Genomic DNA, 15,193 nt, shown 5'->3' with positions numbered 1-15,193 from the left:
TGTACCCTACATCCAACCAGCAACCTTTCCTAGCTTGCTCCCTTTAGTCCTGATTCCAACAATTCTTCACCTCCACTAAGATCCCCAAACCAGTGATCCAATCCCCCAAATTTTCTTTCCTTGTTTGGCTTAGATCCTATGGTCCATTGCCCCCCTTCTCTTTGGCGGCTACACTCACCTGACAAAACCTTCCCCTGATTAATCCAACTCTCTGCCTATTCCACACCAGCACCAGAGCATTTAAACACGGATAAAGAACACAACCACAGACCAGGCTCACTACAGTAGACCCTTATGCTGCCTGGCAGTCAGACTATAATCCTTTACACTTCGGTACTCCATAATTCCCCCAGTCACCCAGACAACTCCTTCATTCTTCAGGCTTCCAAATCTCCTCTCTCAGCTCACCTTATATATTTCACTGAGACAATAAGAACAATCAGAAAAGACTCCTACACCCTCCGCCAAGTATTCCGCCTTCATCGTTACGTGGATGAACTGGCAAAGCTCCTATCTAAGCCAACTTCCCCCGCTTGTGCACTAGATCCCAACTCCTCAAGAGTTCTTGCTGTTCCAACAATTCTGCCCCTTTCCTCTGCACCATGTTTTCCCTCTCACCACAACAATCCCATTAGCAGAGATAGGCAGTAATTTCTCCAACCTTACAATCTCTCTTGACCTCACATTCTCAAGTTACTGCCTCACCTCTCTGCTCCCCTTTAGAGCAAAGCCACTACAAAGTACTCTCCAAACTTGCTGTTTCTTCTTCCCATCCTCCCATTCTCTCTAAATCTATGGCAATCTGGTTTTTGTCCTCACCACTCCACCAAAGCAGCTCACGGCCAACAAGCTACCTTCACATTTTCAAATCTAATGGTCAACTTTTGGTCCTAATCTTACTCAGCCTACCAGCTGCACAGGATAAAACCGATCACTTTCTCCAAACGGTTTTCAGTTCTCTTCCTCCTTTTCTGCTGGTTCCTTAGCATCCTGACTCAGGGCTCAGACCTTGAATCTATTCCCTTTTTGTAACACTCACTCCTTAACGATCTCACTTAGTTCCATTGTGGCAAACACTAATTGCACGCGGACAGCTCTCTAGCCTGGGTCTGCTCCGTGAACTCCAGACTCAGTTCTAACGGCCTACCTCTACTTAAAAATCTAACAGGCATCTAACGCAAATATAACATTTCCAAAATGAAGTTCTTTATCTCAACCCTCCTTTCCCTCTGCCCCAAACCCTGTACGCCTCTTGAAATCTTTCCCATTTCAGCAAATGGTACCTGAATTAGGCTCCTGCCAAAAACAATCGTCATTCATTTCTCTGCTCAGACCTCACATCTAATATATTAAAAAACCCTGTTGGCTCTACCTTCAAATGGCCCCCCAAATCTGACCATCTCGCATCGCTATCACTGTTTCAAAGCTTCCGCCACGCCACTCTCACCAGGAATATCTTAATAGCCTCCTAACTAGTCTCCCTCCTTCCACTCTCTCCTCTAAAACTCCAAGTCAGATTACCTTACTTCTCTTCTTAAACCCCCCAATAGCTTCCCATCTCTCTGAATGAAAGCCAAAGTCCTTCAGAGCCCCACATCATCTGACTCCTCTTTCCATTCTTTGGCTTCATTTCCTACGTCTCTTCCAACCATCATAGCCTACTCGATTTACCTCAGACACACCAAAAACATTACCACCTCTGCTCCCTTGCACTTGTTATTCCTTCTGGTTAAGACACTCTTCCTCAAAACTGTATGGTGCACTCCCTTGTTTCATTCAGGACTCTACTCAAAATTCACCTCCTCAGAGCAGCTTTCCTTAGCCACCTTCTAAATCTGTGCTCCTTGTTACTCTCTATCCCTTTACCTCTCTCTTACTTTTTTTTTAATTCAATAAGCACTTACTATCCAATTTATCATATGATGGTTTGTTTACTGTCTCCCCAACGTAAGCTCCGGTATGACAATGTTCTACTCAATGCTATATTCCAAACTCCTATAGTATGTAGTGCACAGTAGGTGAGGAGTAAATTTTTGGTGAATGAATTAATTCTTCCATGACCACATCCATTAAATGTCTTATTCTATAATGGTTACATAGAATGGAACATTCAAACAGCAGGATAATTTATTTAATCAGTCCTTTTTTGATGACATTTAGGTTGTTTCCTAAATTTTGTAACTACAAACAATGCTGCAGTAAACTCCCTTTGTAGAAAAGGCTTTATGCACTTACAGAAGATATCTAAGAAACTCCTAAAATCAGAGTACCTAGGACTAAGGAGATAGTATTTTACATTTTGCTAGACTCTACAGGGCAAATGTGATTAATTAATGTCATCTTATTACCTAAATATTCCAAAGGGTACCTAGAATTCAAGAGTGATAATAAAAGGACTTTACAAATTAAGGTACCCCAAATTCACTGTCATTTCTCACAACCCATGATTATGATGTCTTCCTCCTCCAAGGAAATTTTCAAAACCTTCAAGGGAAGAAAGCAGGCAAAGTTCCAAATCTAGTTAATTCTCAACCACTCAGAGACTGCTTTGGGTGTTTACTCTTCTACTTCTTGTTCCCTCTCTCCCAACTACTGATAAACTAGGGTGGGAAAAATTCAGACTTCATGCTTCTTATGCTCTAGAAAGGACATTCTAAAATTCCATACCTCATCTCGTCTTCCACCATTAAAAGAAGAGCTAAAGAGTTTGCTGCTGCCGCCGCCCCTTTGAGGAGGCATCTTGTTAAAAGTTTTGCTTTTCTGTGAATTGGAGCGACGGGACTGGCTGCTAAAAGTTTCATTTTTGGGGTAGGAAGGTTCACGTTTGCGATTATAACGCTTGGATCCGTTTGAGTTCTTTCCATCTGAAAGCAAGAAACGCAAAAGAATCAGTTAAGAAATGACACATATACTTGGCCAATTGCTCTCCACCTCCCAACAGAACTGTGTTTAAACAAGGGTAAATGGGCCCTTCCATGACCTCCAGAAATCTGGGTTTGAGCCAGAGCATTAATGCTTGTAGCAAGACATCACATAGTAAGGTGGTTTCTGTTTTATACATTTTTTAAGCCTAAAGGGTCCCTCCCTCAGGATGAATACAATTCAAATCACACAGATTCTCAGTTCATAATATCTCTTTTTTACAGAGCTTAACCACTGGTCTTGTTAAAAGTCCATTCAGACGAAGTGATAGGAAAGGGAACAGCCTATCTATATAGTCATGTTTTGCTTAACAACGGGGGTATGTTCTGAGAAATGTGTCATTAGGCGATTTTGTCATTGTGTGAACATCATAGAGTATATTAACACAAATCTAGGTGGTATAGCCTACTACACACCTAAGCTATATGGTACTAATCTTTTTTATTTTTGGTGAGGAAGACTAGCCCTGAGCTAACCTCCGATGCCAAATCTCCTCTTTTTGCTAAAGAAGATTGGCCCTGGCTAAGATCTGTGCCCATCTTCCTCTACTTTATATGGGATGCTGCCACAGCATGGCTTGACAAGCGTGCATTGGTCTGCTCCCGGGATCTGAACCTGCGATCCCCAGGCCACCAGAAGCAGAGTGCGCAAACTTAACCACTACGCCACTAGGCCAGTCCCTATATGGTACTAATCTTATGGGACCATCAGTGTATATGTGGCCCATCATTGACCGAAATGTCACTACACAGCGCATGACTGTATTAGGGAAAGTATTTTATCTGAAGGCAGAACAGAAGATATTATTCTCCTTAAATTATTACAATGTAGCTAGATTCTATACAGCAATGGCTTGACCTAGGTCCTAGCAGATATGTTAGAGATGTAAAAGCAAAACAATATTTATAATGTTCTAGAGACAAACTGAGAAGCTATTGACAAAAGAAGTTGAGCTCTAAGAGTCTATTAGATTAGCATGAGTTATATCCTTTTAAAAAAATTTCTTGCTTTTTTCCTCCAATTATAAGATTGTATGTTCAATTTTGAAACCCAGAAGAATAACTTAAGTTTGCCAGTACCCACAGAATATGAACCTATAAAGTGTTTAATTTCCTTTTACTCTTTATTTTATACATTTGCCACACACCTTCCACAAAATGACAGGCATACAAGATATACTGTCTTCTATCTATTACTCCATGAGTATTTTCATGCATCCCTAGTCTTCAAAAGCATGATTAATGGCTGCACTATTGCCTACCATACGCTTACAGCATAATATAACCAATCCCCTACTGCTGTACATTTAGGTGGCTTCTAATTTTTTGCTAGTTTAAGATAATAGTATTGGGAGTCTCTTTATCCAGAGGCCTACGTGTATGATTATGTCAAATTCTCAAAGTGGAATTAGCAGATCAAGTATGATCATTAAAGCCTTTTATACATCCTCAAGTTGCTCTCTAGAACCATTATATCAATTTATTTATATTCTATACAACACTATACAACATTTATATTCTAACAACACTATAAGAGAGAATGTCTAGTTCACTACATTCTTGATAATACTGAGTTGAATAAACTGTTAAATTGAAGGGTCAAGGGGCCAGCCCCGTGGCATAGCAGTTAAGTTCACGCATTCTGCTCCAGTGGCCCAGGGTTCACAGGTTCAGATCCTGGGCACAGACCTACTCACCGCTCATCAAGCCATGCTGAGCCGGCATCCCACATAGAGGAACTAGAAGGACCCACAACTAGGATATACAACTATGTACTAGGGCTTTGGGGAGAAAAAAAGAAAAGGGGGGGCCAGCCCGGTGGCACAAGCAGTTAAGTGCGCGCACTCCGCTGCAGCCGCCCGGGGTTCGCTGGTTTGGATCCTGGGTGCACACCTACGCACTGCTGAGCAAGCCATGCTGTGGTGGCGTCCCATATAAAGTGGAGGAAGATGGGCACGGATGATAGCCCAGGGCCAGTCTTCCTCAGCAAAAAAAGAAAGAAAGAAAAAAGGAGATTGGCAACAGATGTTAGCTCAGGGCCAATCTTCTTCAAAAAAGAAAAAAATTGAAGGGTCAAAATAATTTCTTTCTTTAAATTTGAATTTCTCTGATGACTAACAACACACAACTTTTCAGTCTGCTGACCATTTGTATTTTGTGTAAAGAGCTTATTTGTATTCTCTGCCCCATTTTTTCTACCGGGGAGCTGAACTGCACAGATTATTTTGTCCCAAATTGAACAAAGAACCCTGACCAGACACACTTAAAATGTGCCAAAGTTTACCAGCTTTAAAAATAAAAAGGCAAAATAAAACCTATCTGAGAACCATACACAACTAAATAACTAAAGGTGAAAGAGGTCCCCAAATTAGTCTTTGGACAAAAAGACTAATTTATCTTTCTTGTCTCTTTACTCACTCCATATTGTCTTATTTTAACATCGAAATCTGACCAAACTAAAACTTCATATTAATTTAATGGCTTTACAAGCAAAAATTTAGAGAGAATGGAAGTTGGGGAACTTTTAATGAAGAAATCCATTAAGCTTACCCTGAAACTTTAATGGGGGCATGTTTTACAAAGTCAAGAGGATTCCACCATGAGTCTTAGAAACTACAAAGTTTTTTCCCCCCAAATACAGCCTAATCTTGTTTATGTTAAAAACAAATAATTAATAGAAACATGTCTGGAAAGGCAACACAGTACGTTGGTAATGACAGTTACCCTTTGGGAAATGGAGCTATTTTTTTTTTACCTAATATAGTGGTTCTCAATCCTGCCAGGTCGTAGGAATCACCCAGATTAGCTTTCAAGGGATTCCTGTGCTCAGGCCTCACCCTCTAAGATTCTGACTTGTTCTGTATACTTATTACCTGGGTAATTTTTAAAACTATAAGTACCTAGAAGACATTATTTCTAGACAAGATGATCAGCTTATTTTACAGCAGACTAAATAAATCCAAGGTGAAGCATACCTTCAGAGCAAAGGAAACGTGAGATGATAAACCAGAGTCCAAATTTTGAAAGCAGTCATCTCACACTCAGTTTGTCAACAACATGGGATAAATGAGAGCGCTGCCATCCTCTCCAAACCTGACCAAACTACAGCCTGGGAGTCAAGCTAATATTCATGCGAGGTGATGGCAATGTAAACAGAGAAGAGACCGTCACAGAAACACTGCCAGACTAGGTTCACTCCTATCAGTTACCTTTACAGCCCAATTAGGGAAGTGACCAGAGTTTAATCTGAAGTTAGAATTTAAGAACTAGACTTTTACCTACTATTTCAGTTAGCAACAGTTACTGTCAAACATGGCATCAGCAGCACCAACTAGAAAGTGAAGCATCAGATCTCATACAAATTTTGCCTTGCCCTCTACGCATAATTAGTCTATAGTAAGATTTCAGATAAATAGAAAATTCAGAGGAATACAGAACCCTAACTAACTTGACATAAGAACAAATGAGGTCTTATGAAGAGGACAGGCATATACAGAAAACCAATATTCTCCAAAGCTCATTATCCAAGACTGGTTCAAATGATCCTGCAATTGACCCTAACTGTTGCTTTCAAGACAAGCACCTAATGATTTGCACAGATTTAGGTAAAGCCAGATTCTACACTTTGAGGGCTCAAGAAAGTAAGGTGGCACTCAGCAGGAGGGCTGTTTTCATTTCTTCACTTATTACCACACTGGCAAGGAAACAGTTTCATAACGCTTACAAAACTGCTCGCTGATGGACAGTGAACTGCTCATTTCTACAACACATTACAACAACTGACCACATATGGATTCATGATTTTAGTTACTAAAATCAACTCCCTCATCTTGTCTTCCACTTGCTTAAGGGTATGAAGTCAGACATCTGAAGTGAGAGGTTGGCTCTTATCTCTAGACCCAGGCAACAGGCAGCTAAAGATTGAAGGTACAGTCAGTCCTGGGACCCAGAGATAAAATTTAGAGTACTGTTTTTAAGATGTTTAATAGACAACTTGCCAGGATATACAAGTGAATAACTCCAGGGTAGAATCTGTCCTCCTTTCTCTGATAGGAGATAACAATGAGATGATCCACTTCAGATTTTGGAGGACAAAAAAGTCAAGTTAAGTTCCTAGGAGAAACATACTCTCTGCTCAAAGTTTTCAATTTCGGAGTGGTGGTTCTCTCTCTCTCTCTCTTTTTTTTTTTTTTTGGTGAGGAAGATCAGCCCTGAGCTAACATCCATGCCAATCCTCCTCTTTTTGCTGAGGCAGATTGGCCCTGGGCTAACATCTGTGCCCACCTTCCTCCATTTTATGTGCTGCCACAGCATGGCGGTGCATCAGTGCACGCCTGGGACCCGAGCCCGGGCCCCCAGCAGCGGAGCACACGCACTTAACTGCTACACCATGGGGCCGGCCCGGAGTGGTGGTTCTCAATCCCAGCTGCACAACAGAATCACATGCAGAGATTTTTTGTTTTTGTTTTTGTTTTTTTTGGTGAGGAAGATCAGCCCTGAGCTAACATCCATGCCAATCTTTCTTTGTTTGTTTGCCGAGGAATACTGGCCCTGAGCTAACATCACTGCCCATCTTCCTCCACTTTAGGCGGCATGCCGCCACAGCATGGCCTGACAAGCAGTGCGTCAGTGCGCGCCCAGGATCTGAACCCAGGTCACCAGCAGCGGAGCATGCACACTTAACCACTACACCACGGGGCCAGCCCCTAGAGAGACTTTTAAAACTATGAATGCCCAGGGGCCACCCAGTGGCACAAGCGGTTAAGTGCGTGCACTCAGCTGCGGCAGCCCGGGGTTCGCAGGTTCGGATCCCGGGCACGCATCGACGCACCGCTTGGCAAACCATGCTGTGGCGGCGTCCCATATAAAGTGGAAGAAGATGGGCATGGATGTTAGCCCAGGGCCAGTCTTCCTCAGCAAAAAGAGGAGGATTGGTAGATGTTAGCTCAGGGCCGATCTTCCTCATGAAAAAAAAAAAAAACTATGAATGCCCAGGGCCCAAGGGCCCAACCCAGACCTAAAGAATCAGAAAGAATCCCTAAGGAAGGGCCCCAGACATCCCTATTTTTTAAAAAGGTCCTCAAGAGATTCTGATGCACAGCAATTGCTGAGAACAACTGCCAAGAACTACTGTCAAGACACATTCCAAAACGGACAAGACCGTTAAATGGCTCAAATCCAAAACTCAGGATCCCAGAGTCAACAGAGAGACAAAAATTTAATCCCGAGTTTCAGTTGTTCTACATCTCCCTAACAGAACGGTCTCCCTCAAATAACAGCAAGCATATCTCAGTCCTTTCCCCCTACTACCAAATTAAAGGCCATAATTTTTTTCCACAGTTAAATAATTTGGCATCATCAACATTTCTAGCTCTAGTTCTCTAACAGGTGGCACAGCCCTAGAGGTCAGAATACCAGCCAAGAAGTTGCTGCTGCTGATTCATGCTGTAATCACAAACAAGTTGCTTACCCATCGTCCAGAGTGGTTGACAAGCACCTCCGGAGGGGCAACATATGGCCTTACTACAGAATCAACTGACAACAAATTGAATCCAGCTGAAATTAGTAACTCTGAATGAAAGGGAGAGAGACGCAGTATCAGGAATGATGCAGTGCCAGTCAGTTAAGTGACTTGCTTGCTAAGTGCATTTATACAAAGTGTATTCAGAAATGTTGCCTAGGGGCCGGCCTCGTGGCTTAGCGGTTAAGTACGCGTGCTTCGCTACTGGCAGCCTGGGTTCGGATCCTGGGCTCGCACCGACACACCGCTTCTCTGGCCGTGCTGAGGCCTCGTCCCACATACAGCAACTAGAAGGATGTGCAACTATGACATACAATTATCTACTGGGGCTTTGGGGAGAAAAAGGGAAAAGAAAAAAGGAGGAGGACTGGCAACAGATGTTAGCTCAGAGCCGGTCTTCCTCAGCAAAAAAAAAAAAAAAGAAGAGGATTAGCCCGGATGTTAGCTCAGGGCTGATCTTCCTCACACACACACACAAAAAAAAAACCTCCAGGTCCATTTACAGCTCAGAGACATTCTTCAAGGCAGATTACCACTAGTAACCTGGCTTGTGGTACCAGAATAAGAGGAGAGTGTTAGGACGGTGCTTCATATCACCAACCTCAAAATAACTGCTGCATAATACGTCACCTTCCCTTAACCTCCACGGCAGTACCATTCCCTACCCAGGCGGATGGGGCAAGAGCCTGGGTCCAGGCCAGGGTCCACTGTTTGCCTAGCCCCTCCCTTGCTTCTTTTTACTTTCTTTGCTCTTTCTAAACAACTTTCTCCACACCCTAACCCACCTCTCTCTTCTGGGTTATATTCCCAGGATATTTACTGTTGAATGTTCTTAGAACTGCATCTTAGCCCTACTGGAACAAAGCCATAGGAATATATCCAAGAAAAGGAATGTTATGTGAATGTTTGAAGCAATTAGCCAGAGTAATGGAACTGTGGTATACCACTCTGGCCAGAAAGATCAAGAAAATCCCCGTGGCCAAATTTACCTAATTCCTGTGTGCATGAAGGGCAAACTTAAGCCAGCCACAGGAACAAAGACTCAAGAATGTTAATCACGCAGCTAGAAAACAAATGACCATTTATGGCGCAGAGTTTAGAGAAGAGAAAACAGAAGGTTTTTTTGGTTTGTTTTTTACATGAGGAAGGGAAAGGAGAGAGGAAAAGGGAATTAAATATTTAAAAATTAAAAAGTTCTTTTTCTTGTTACTTTGACAAAAGAAAGAAAAGTTACGTCTTTTCACCTTACCCTTCCTGTTCTTCCTTCAACTCAGTACTCTGAAAAGCAAGAGGTCCTTTCAACAAGTTCCGCCAGAATCAAGTACATCAAGCGGAGGGTCAGCTTTTGAAATACTACAGAAAGCTTTTTACGGAATTATGCTGAATTTAAGTCTATACCTTTTTGTTAGAGCGACCATCTAGAAGTCACTGTATAAGAGGTCCTGAATGAGAGCCGTTGTGGCAGCACCAGCCTTAGCTGTAATGTTCTTAAGGCAGCATATGCTACTCTTCAGTTCAACCTTAAAAATTAACCAATAACCAGAGTTTCCTAAACCATTTTTAATCTCTACCACTGTGCCTTTGAATTTGTTCCTAAATGCAAACAGTGGAGTATGGTTGATGAAATACTCTGTATTTAGCTACAAACCTATCCTTCCTTTTTGGTAAGGGAATATACACAGCAGTAACCAGAAAAGTAGGCACCGGCGATGGCAAACATTGTCAAGCTTTCTAACAAACACATTAAACAAAAACTAATGCTACCAGAGGCCACACTTGTGTATTTCATAAAACCTAGCAAAAAGCCCTTTACATGAGTTTTTATTTCTTTCCTCAGAAGCTTTCAATTAAGAAGGTGAACAACAGAAGTGTTTTAAGAGCATTTTATAGTATTTAACTGTTAAAAAAAATCACTTTAGTCAGAATGAAACCCACAGTATTTATTCTATACAAGTCTGTTTGAAACATTAACACTGACAAATACTTGCTTTGGTCAAATTACAACAGAATTCTATATCACCCTGTTGAGTAATCAGAGTTAGTTACACTAATCAACATATTCAAAGTCGGGGACAACAGGAGTAAAACACTTTAGATATCTCAGTTTTTTTGTTATTTTATTTTGTTTGAGCTGTCGCAAACTTTCACCTACTGCCTCACTAAAGAATAAACTTAAGGTATTTATTGCAACTGACTCATGATTGTATGTCAGAGGCTTCAACAGGAGCCCCAGAAAAATTAGTTGAAAATTCAGAGAGCTGGAAGACCAAAATCTTTAACTTTACATCTGGGAATAGACTGCAAAAATAAAGTTATTTATCAACTACACTGAGAAATATTCAGACCACTCTAAACCAGTTCCAACACTGGTCAGGAGGACTGGCTACCCTGTATCTCTAGAGGGATCTGTGATAAAGCTACATGTGTGCAAAAGCCCAAAATTAGTCTACATAATACTGCCTCATGTGGCCTGAGAGTCCACACTAATCCCTGCTTAGATATTTAAAGCATTCGTTTATTATCGAGACAACTGGTCTCCACCCGAGTTCCATAAGCAATCCCTAGAAGTCCTCTGCACACCAGGTAAACAAGTTTGCTATATCCAGCCGGGAAACTATGAACTCAAGTCAGCCTTACAGTTGTTTTTTTCTTTTTGTTTTTAAGTCAGCCTTACAGTTTTTTAATCTTAAAAAAGTTTTAAACCACTGGACCTCCACATCTGGGGACTCCAAATGTTACCCTCTCTACCACACATCCCCACTCCCACCAAAAACATGTTCCTATTACTGCTAACACAACCATAATATAAAAGAGCAGAGATGAGTATGAGGGCTTTGAAGTAAGATGGAGACCATTCAACTCCAGACTCTGCCAAGTCCTAAACTCCTAGTCTCTCAGGTTTTTTCCTTCTTTAGATGAACAATCCACCTTGCTGGACAGGTTAGTGACTGGAGTATCGGTAACAGAAGTAAAAGCCTAGCCCAGTACATGGACAGCCTAGCCCAGTACATGGACATGGTAAGCCCTCCATAAACGGTAGCTGTTATCATCATGGTCGTCATAACTTAACATGGCATGACTACAAAAATGACAAAATCTTCCCCGTACAAGGACATTACTTCAGCCCAACACAGGGAAACAGGCATGATGTGTACCTGGTGCATAACAGGTGTCAAGTACTCTCCTAAACCCTTAGTTCATTTGTTTTATAAGTGAATTTATGTAATTCTCATTATCTCCCCCTTTACAGGTAAGGAAACTCAGGCACTCGAGGTCTGGCAAATCTGAAAAGACTGAATTCAGACACTGTGCTCTTAACCACTACTCCGCACTTAACAAAGCCATTCAAGGACGAGTCCTCTTCAACAGAGGGATGGATGGATCTGGGACCAGGCTATTAAAAGAGACTTGAGTTTGAAAAGTCCCTGGGCCCCACCCTCCTCTGTTTAAACTTGAACACCATCCAGCGCTAATTCAACATTAAAGGGCAGAAAAACTTAGTGGTTTTAGAAGCGTGGCCTAATGAGTCAGACAAAAGAGGTCTTAAGGCCTGCCGTGAGGCACATACTAGCTAGGAAACCTTCTCTTTATTAATGCAAGGATGCGCGTAAACAACGCAGTACACTACTCCCTAAGCGTTAACTGGGAATAATGGGACCCACGGACAAGGAGAGAAAGGTAGGAACCGTAGGAAAAAGCAGAGCTCGTCCCTGGGGGACCCAGCAGACACCAGAGAGAGGACCCTCCCCAGCCTTAGAGGCAGTCGGACGCCCGCCCTCCGCCCAGGGAGCCCGCCCTTACCGCTCTTGGGTTTAGACTCGCCGACTGGCCCCGCCGAGGCGGAGCGGGGCGGCTGTTGCCCTTTGCTGCTGCCCGAAGAGGCGGAGGAGCTGCTGGAGCCGCTGTTCTTGTCCATATCGGAGGCGGTGGCGGCGGCGTTGGGGGAGCTCTGCGGCATCAACGGGGGCCTCGGAGGCGGCGGCGGTCGGAGCGGAGCGGGCGCGGCGGGGACCCAGGCTCATGGCGTTCGGGGCCGGCGGGGGTCGGCGGCGGCAGCGGTTCTCGGCCTTCATGGCGACATTTTTCCCTGTTTCCTTCCTCGGCTTCTCAAACTGGGAGGAGAAGCGGCTGGCGGGGCTGTCGAGCCCGGCGGCGGCGGTGACCGAGAAGAAGGAGGAGGCCGGGGCTCGGAGGTCCGGGCCGGGCCTGGCGGGGCGGAGGCTGCGGGGGAAGGGGAGGCGAGAGAGGGTGCGCGAGCCCCGCCGGCCGGCCGGACACGCTCTCCCGCCGCGGGGCAGGGGAGAGGGCTAACTGTCTTGGTGTCGGGGACCAGTGTCTCCGACACAGCGACAGACACTCGCCTCAAGGCCGAAGCCGACCTGCTCTGGGAATGGCGACGAGTCGCCAAACAGCATCTCGAAGAACCCGGATGGACTATATATAGAGGAGAAGTGAGAGTGACGCACTCTGGGAAATGTAGTTTTCTGTCTACATCCGGGTCCAATGCGCCCTCCCCCCCCCCCCCCCCCCCCATATGCGAGAGGACGTAAAGCACGGTGGGACTTGTAGTCCAGGTTTTAATTTTAGTACACTAACAATACGTATAATAATAATATATACTACTAATAATAATGCATCCAAACATCGGAATATCTGTGGAATTTCTTTATTGACTCATTGTTTAAGTTATAGTTCTTGTTCTAGTATTAATAACAATTTATTTATGGCTTTTATTCTATCTCCTAATAATAATAACAATAATAGCAACAATGACAATACCTTACGTTTAATATCACTTTATAGCATTCCCTCATACAATACTTAATTTCATTGTTAATAAGTCATTTATTAATATAAATCATTGTTAATATTTCATTTCATTGCTAATAATAGTTATCATTGAGTGCTTATCATTAACAGGCACTGTGCTGTACAGTTTATGTGGATTATCACACTTAATCCTCACAATAACTCAAGTTTAAAGACGAGGAAATTGACTCAAAAAGCTTAGATCATTTACCCACCATCACATAGCTAATAAGGGATGTTCTCAACTACCTAGGAGATAAGACCTACTGGACACTTACATGGACACTGAGACTTAGAAAATCACATATATTTTATTTATTTATGTATTTATTTATTTATTTATTTATTTATTTATTTATTTTATTTTTTGCTGAGGAAGACTGGCCCTGAGCTAACATCTGTTGCCAGTCATCTTCTTTTTTTGCTTGAGGAAGATTAGCCCTGCGCTAACATCCATGCCAATCTTCCTCTATTTTGTATGTGGGTCCCTGCCACAGCATGGCTGATGAGTGGTGTAGGTCGGCGCCTGGGACCCCAATGGCAAACCCAGGCCGCAGAAGCAGAGCATGCCAAACTTTAACCACTACACCAGGGGCCAGCCCCCAGATATGTATTTTAGAAATCATATCACATCCATCTGTACTTGGGAAATTATAAATGATTCCTTCCAACCATAGCAGTTTGAGATTCGAAGGATCACATGTTACATACTGTTAAAGAGGTGAACAAATAATTCTTCTCAGACTAACGTAGCTAGTAAGAAACCTATTATATGCCAGACACTGTGCTGAGCACAAGGAATGCCAAGACACGTTGAGGCCTTTAATATACTCATAGTTTCCTAAATTAGTTAAGCAAATAAGAATCTACAATGAAAGAACATGATAAGGACTATAATAAAGTTAACACAAAATGCTGACCAGAGCAGATCTCTGAGGAGAGAAGTACAAACAGTTGGGAGAGGTAGAGGAGGGCTTCCCAGAGGTGGTATCACTTGAGCTGAGCATAGAAGGATGAGTGGAATTTTAGCAGTCATTTATGAACAAATAAATAAATAGACAAAATCCTAGAATTCCCCTAATTGGGCCCTTTTTTGTTCCTTATTAATCATCACATGTATACAAAACATTAATAAGTATATATAAGCCAATCAATTTCTTGAAATTAACAGTTTTAACTGGGATAAGGGAAATTAGATCCTAGTCTCATATTTTTAAATTTCCTTAAAATGCCCTCCACCAGTCCTTATGTTGCTTCCCCTTTTCCAGTTTTTTTTCCCCCACAAATCATACTGAAATGAGAGAATAGCTACATAATGCTGGTATGGAAACTTAATTTGATGTCTAGAAGGAATAGCTCCAAATCCTGAGGTCCATTTTAATGTATAACTAGATGTAGAAGATATACTAAGATTCCTTAACGCACTTTCATTTCCTTTAACAAAGATGTGAGAACTCTGATTACGTGGATGAATCATTCCTTCCTCCTATCACTCTTAAAAATAAAAGAGAGAAATCCCAGCGCACTGCTTCCAAAAGAGAGCGGTAGCTATCCATCTGTCAGGCTACACTAAGCCAGAAAGAGATTTTTCATTTTCAAAATAGTTTCGTAGGGTCCTTGGCACTTTCTCCTTGTGAAATATTTTCAGGAAACATACATTTAAAGAGAATCAAAGCAGAAACATACAGAAATCCAAGCAAAACTTACCACCTCCATCCTCTTTTGTGCAAGATGGTCTACATTATCCTTTCCATAAAAAAAGAACGGGAAAATCTGGGGTTGAAGTATAACACCCGTGCTATGCCAGTTGGAACTAGAAATGTAGCTTTGTGACAGCAGGAGAGGGAAGGTGAGCGGTGATTGGTTCTGACTTGCTAAATAGATACCACAGCTTTCTTTCCCATTTATGAACTTCCTAGGTTTATAAAGTGGAAAGAACAAA

At 42.5% G+C, this 15,193-nt stretch overlaps 1 protein-coding gene across 1 annotated transcript in view; it reads right to left on the bottom strand.

The window, feature by feature from the left end:
- The window catches only part of RNF10 (ring finger protein 10), a 32,366-nt gene extending 19,893 nt beyond the window's left edge, over window positions 1-12,473 (bottom strand). The window contains exons 1-2 of the mRNA XM_058531575.1: window positions 12,244-12,473; window positions 2,668-2,864 (exon numbers count right to left, since the gene is read on the bottom strand). Coding sequence (XP_058387558.1) covers window positions 2,668-2,864; window positions 12,244-12,400 — 354 coding nt within the window. The 5' untranslated portion in view covers window positions 12,401-12,473. The remainder of the gene's footprint in view (window positions 1-2,667; window positions 2,865-12,243) is intronic.
- Between the last annotated feature and the right edge of the window lie 2,720 nt (window positions 12,474-15,193).

This window comes from Diceros bicornis, chromosome 35 (assembly GCF_020826845.1).
Source record: "Diceros bicornis minor isolate mBicDic1 chromosome 35, mDicBic1.mat.cur, whole genome shotgun sequence".
In the NCBI taxonomy this organism is placed as follows: domain Eukaryota; kingdom Metazoa; phylum Chordata; class Mammalia; order Perissodactyla; family Rhinocerotidae; genus Diceros; species Diceros bicornis.
This window is presented reverse-complemented; position numbering and strand designations above follow the sequence as displayed.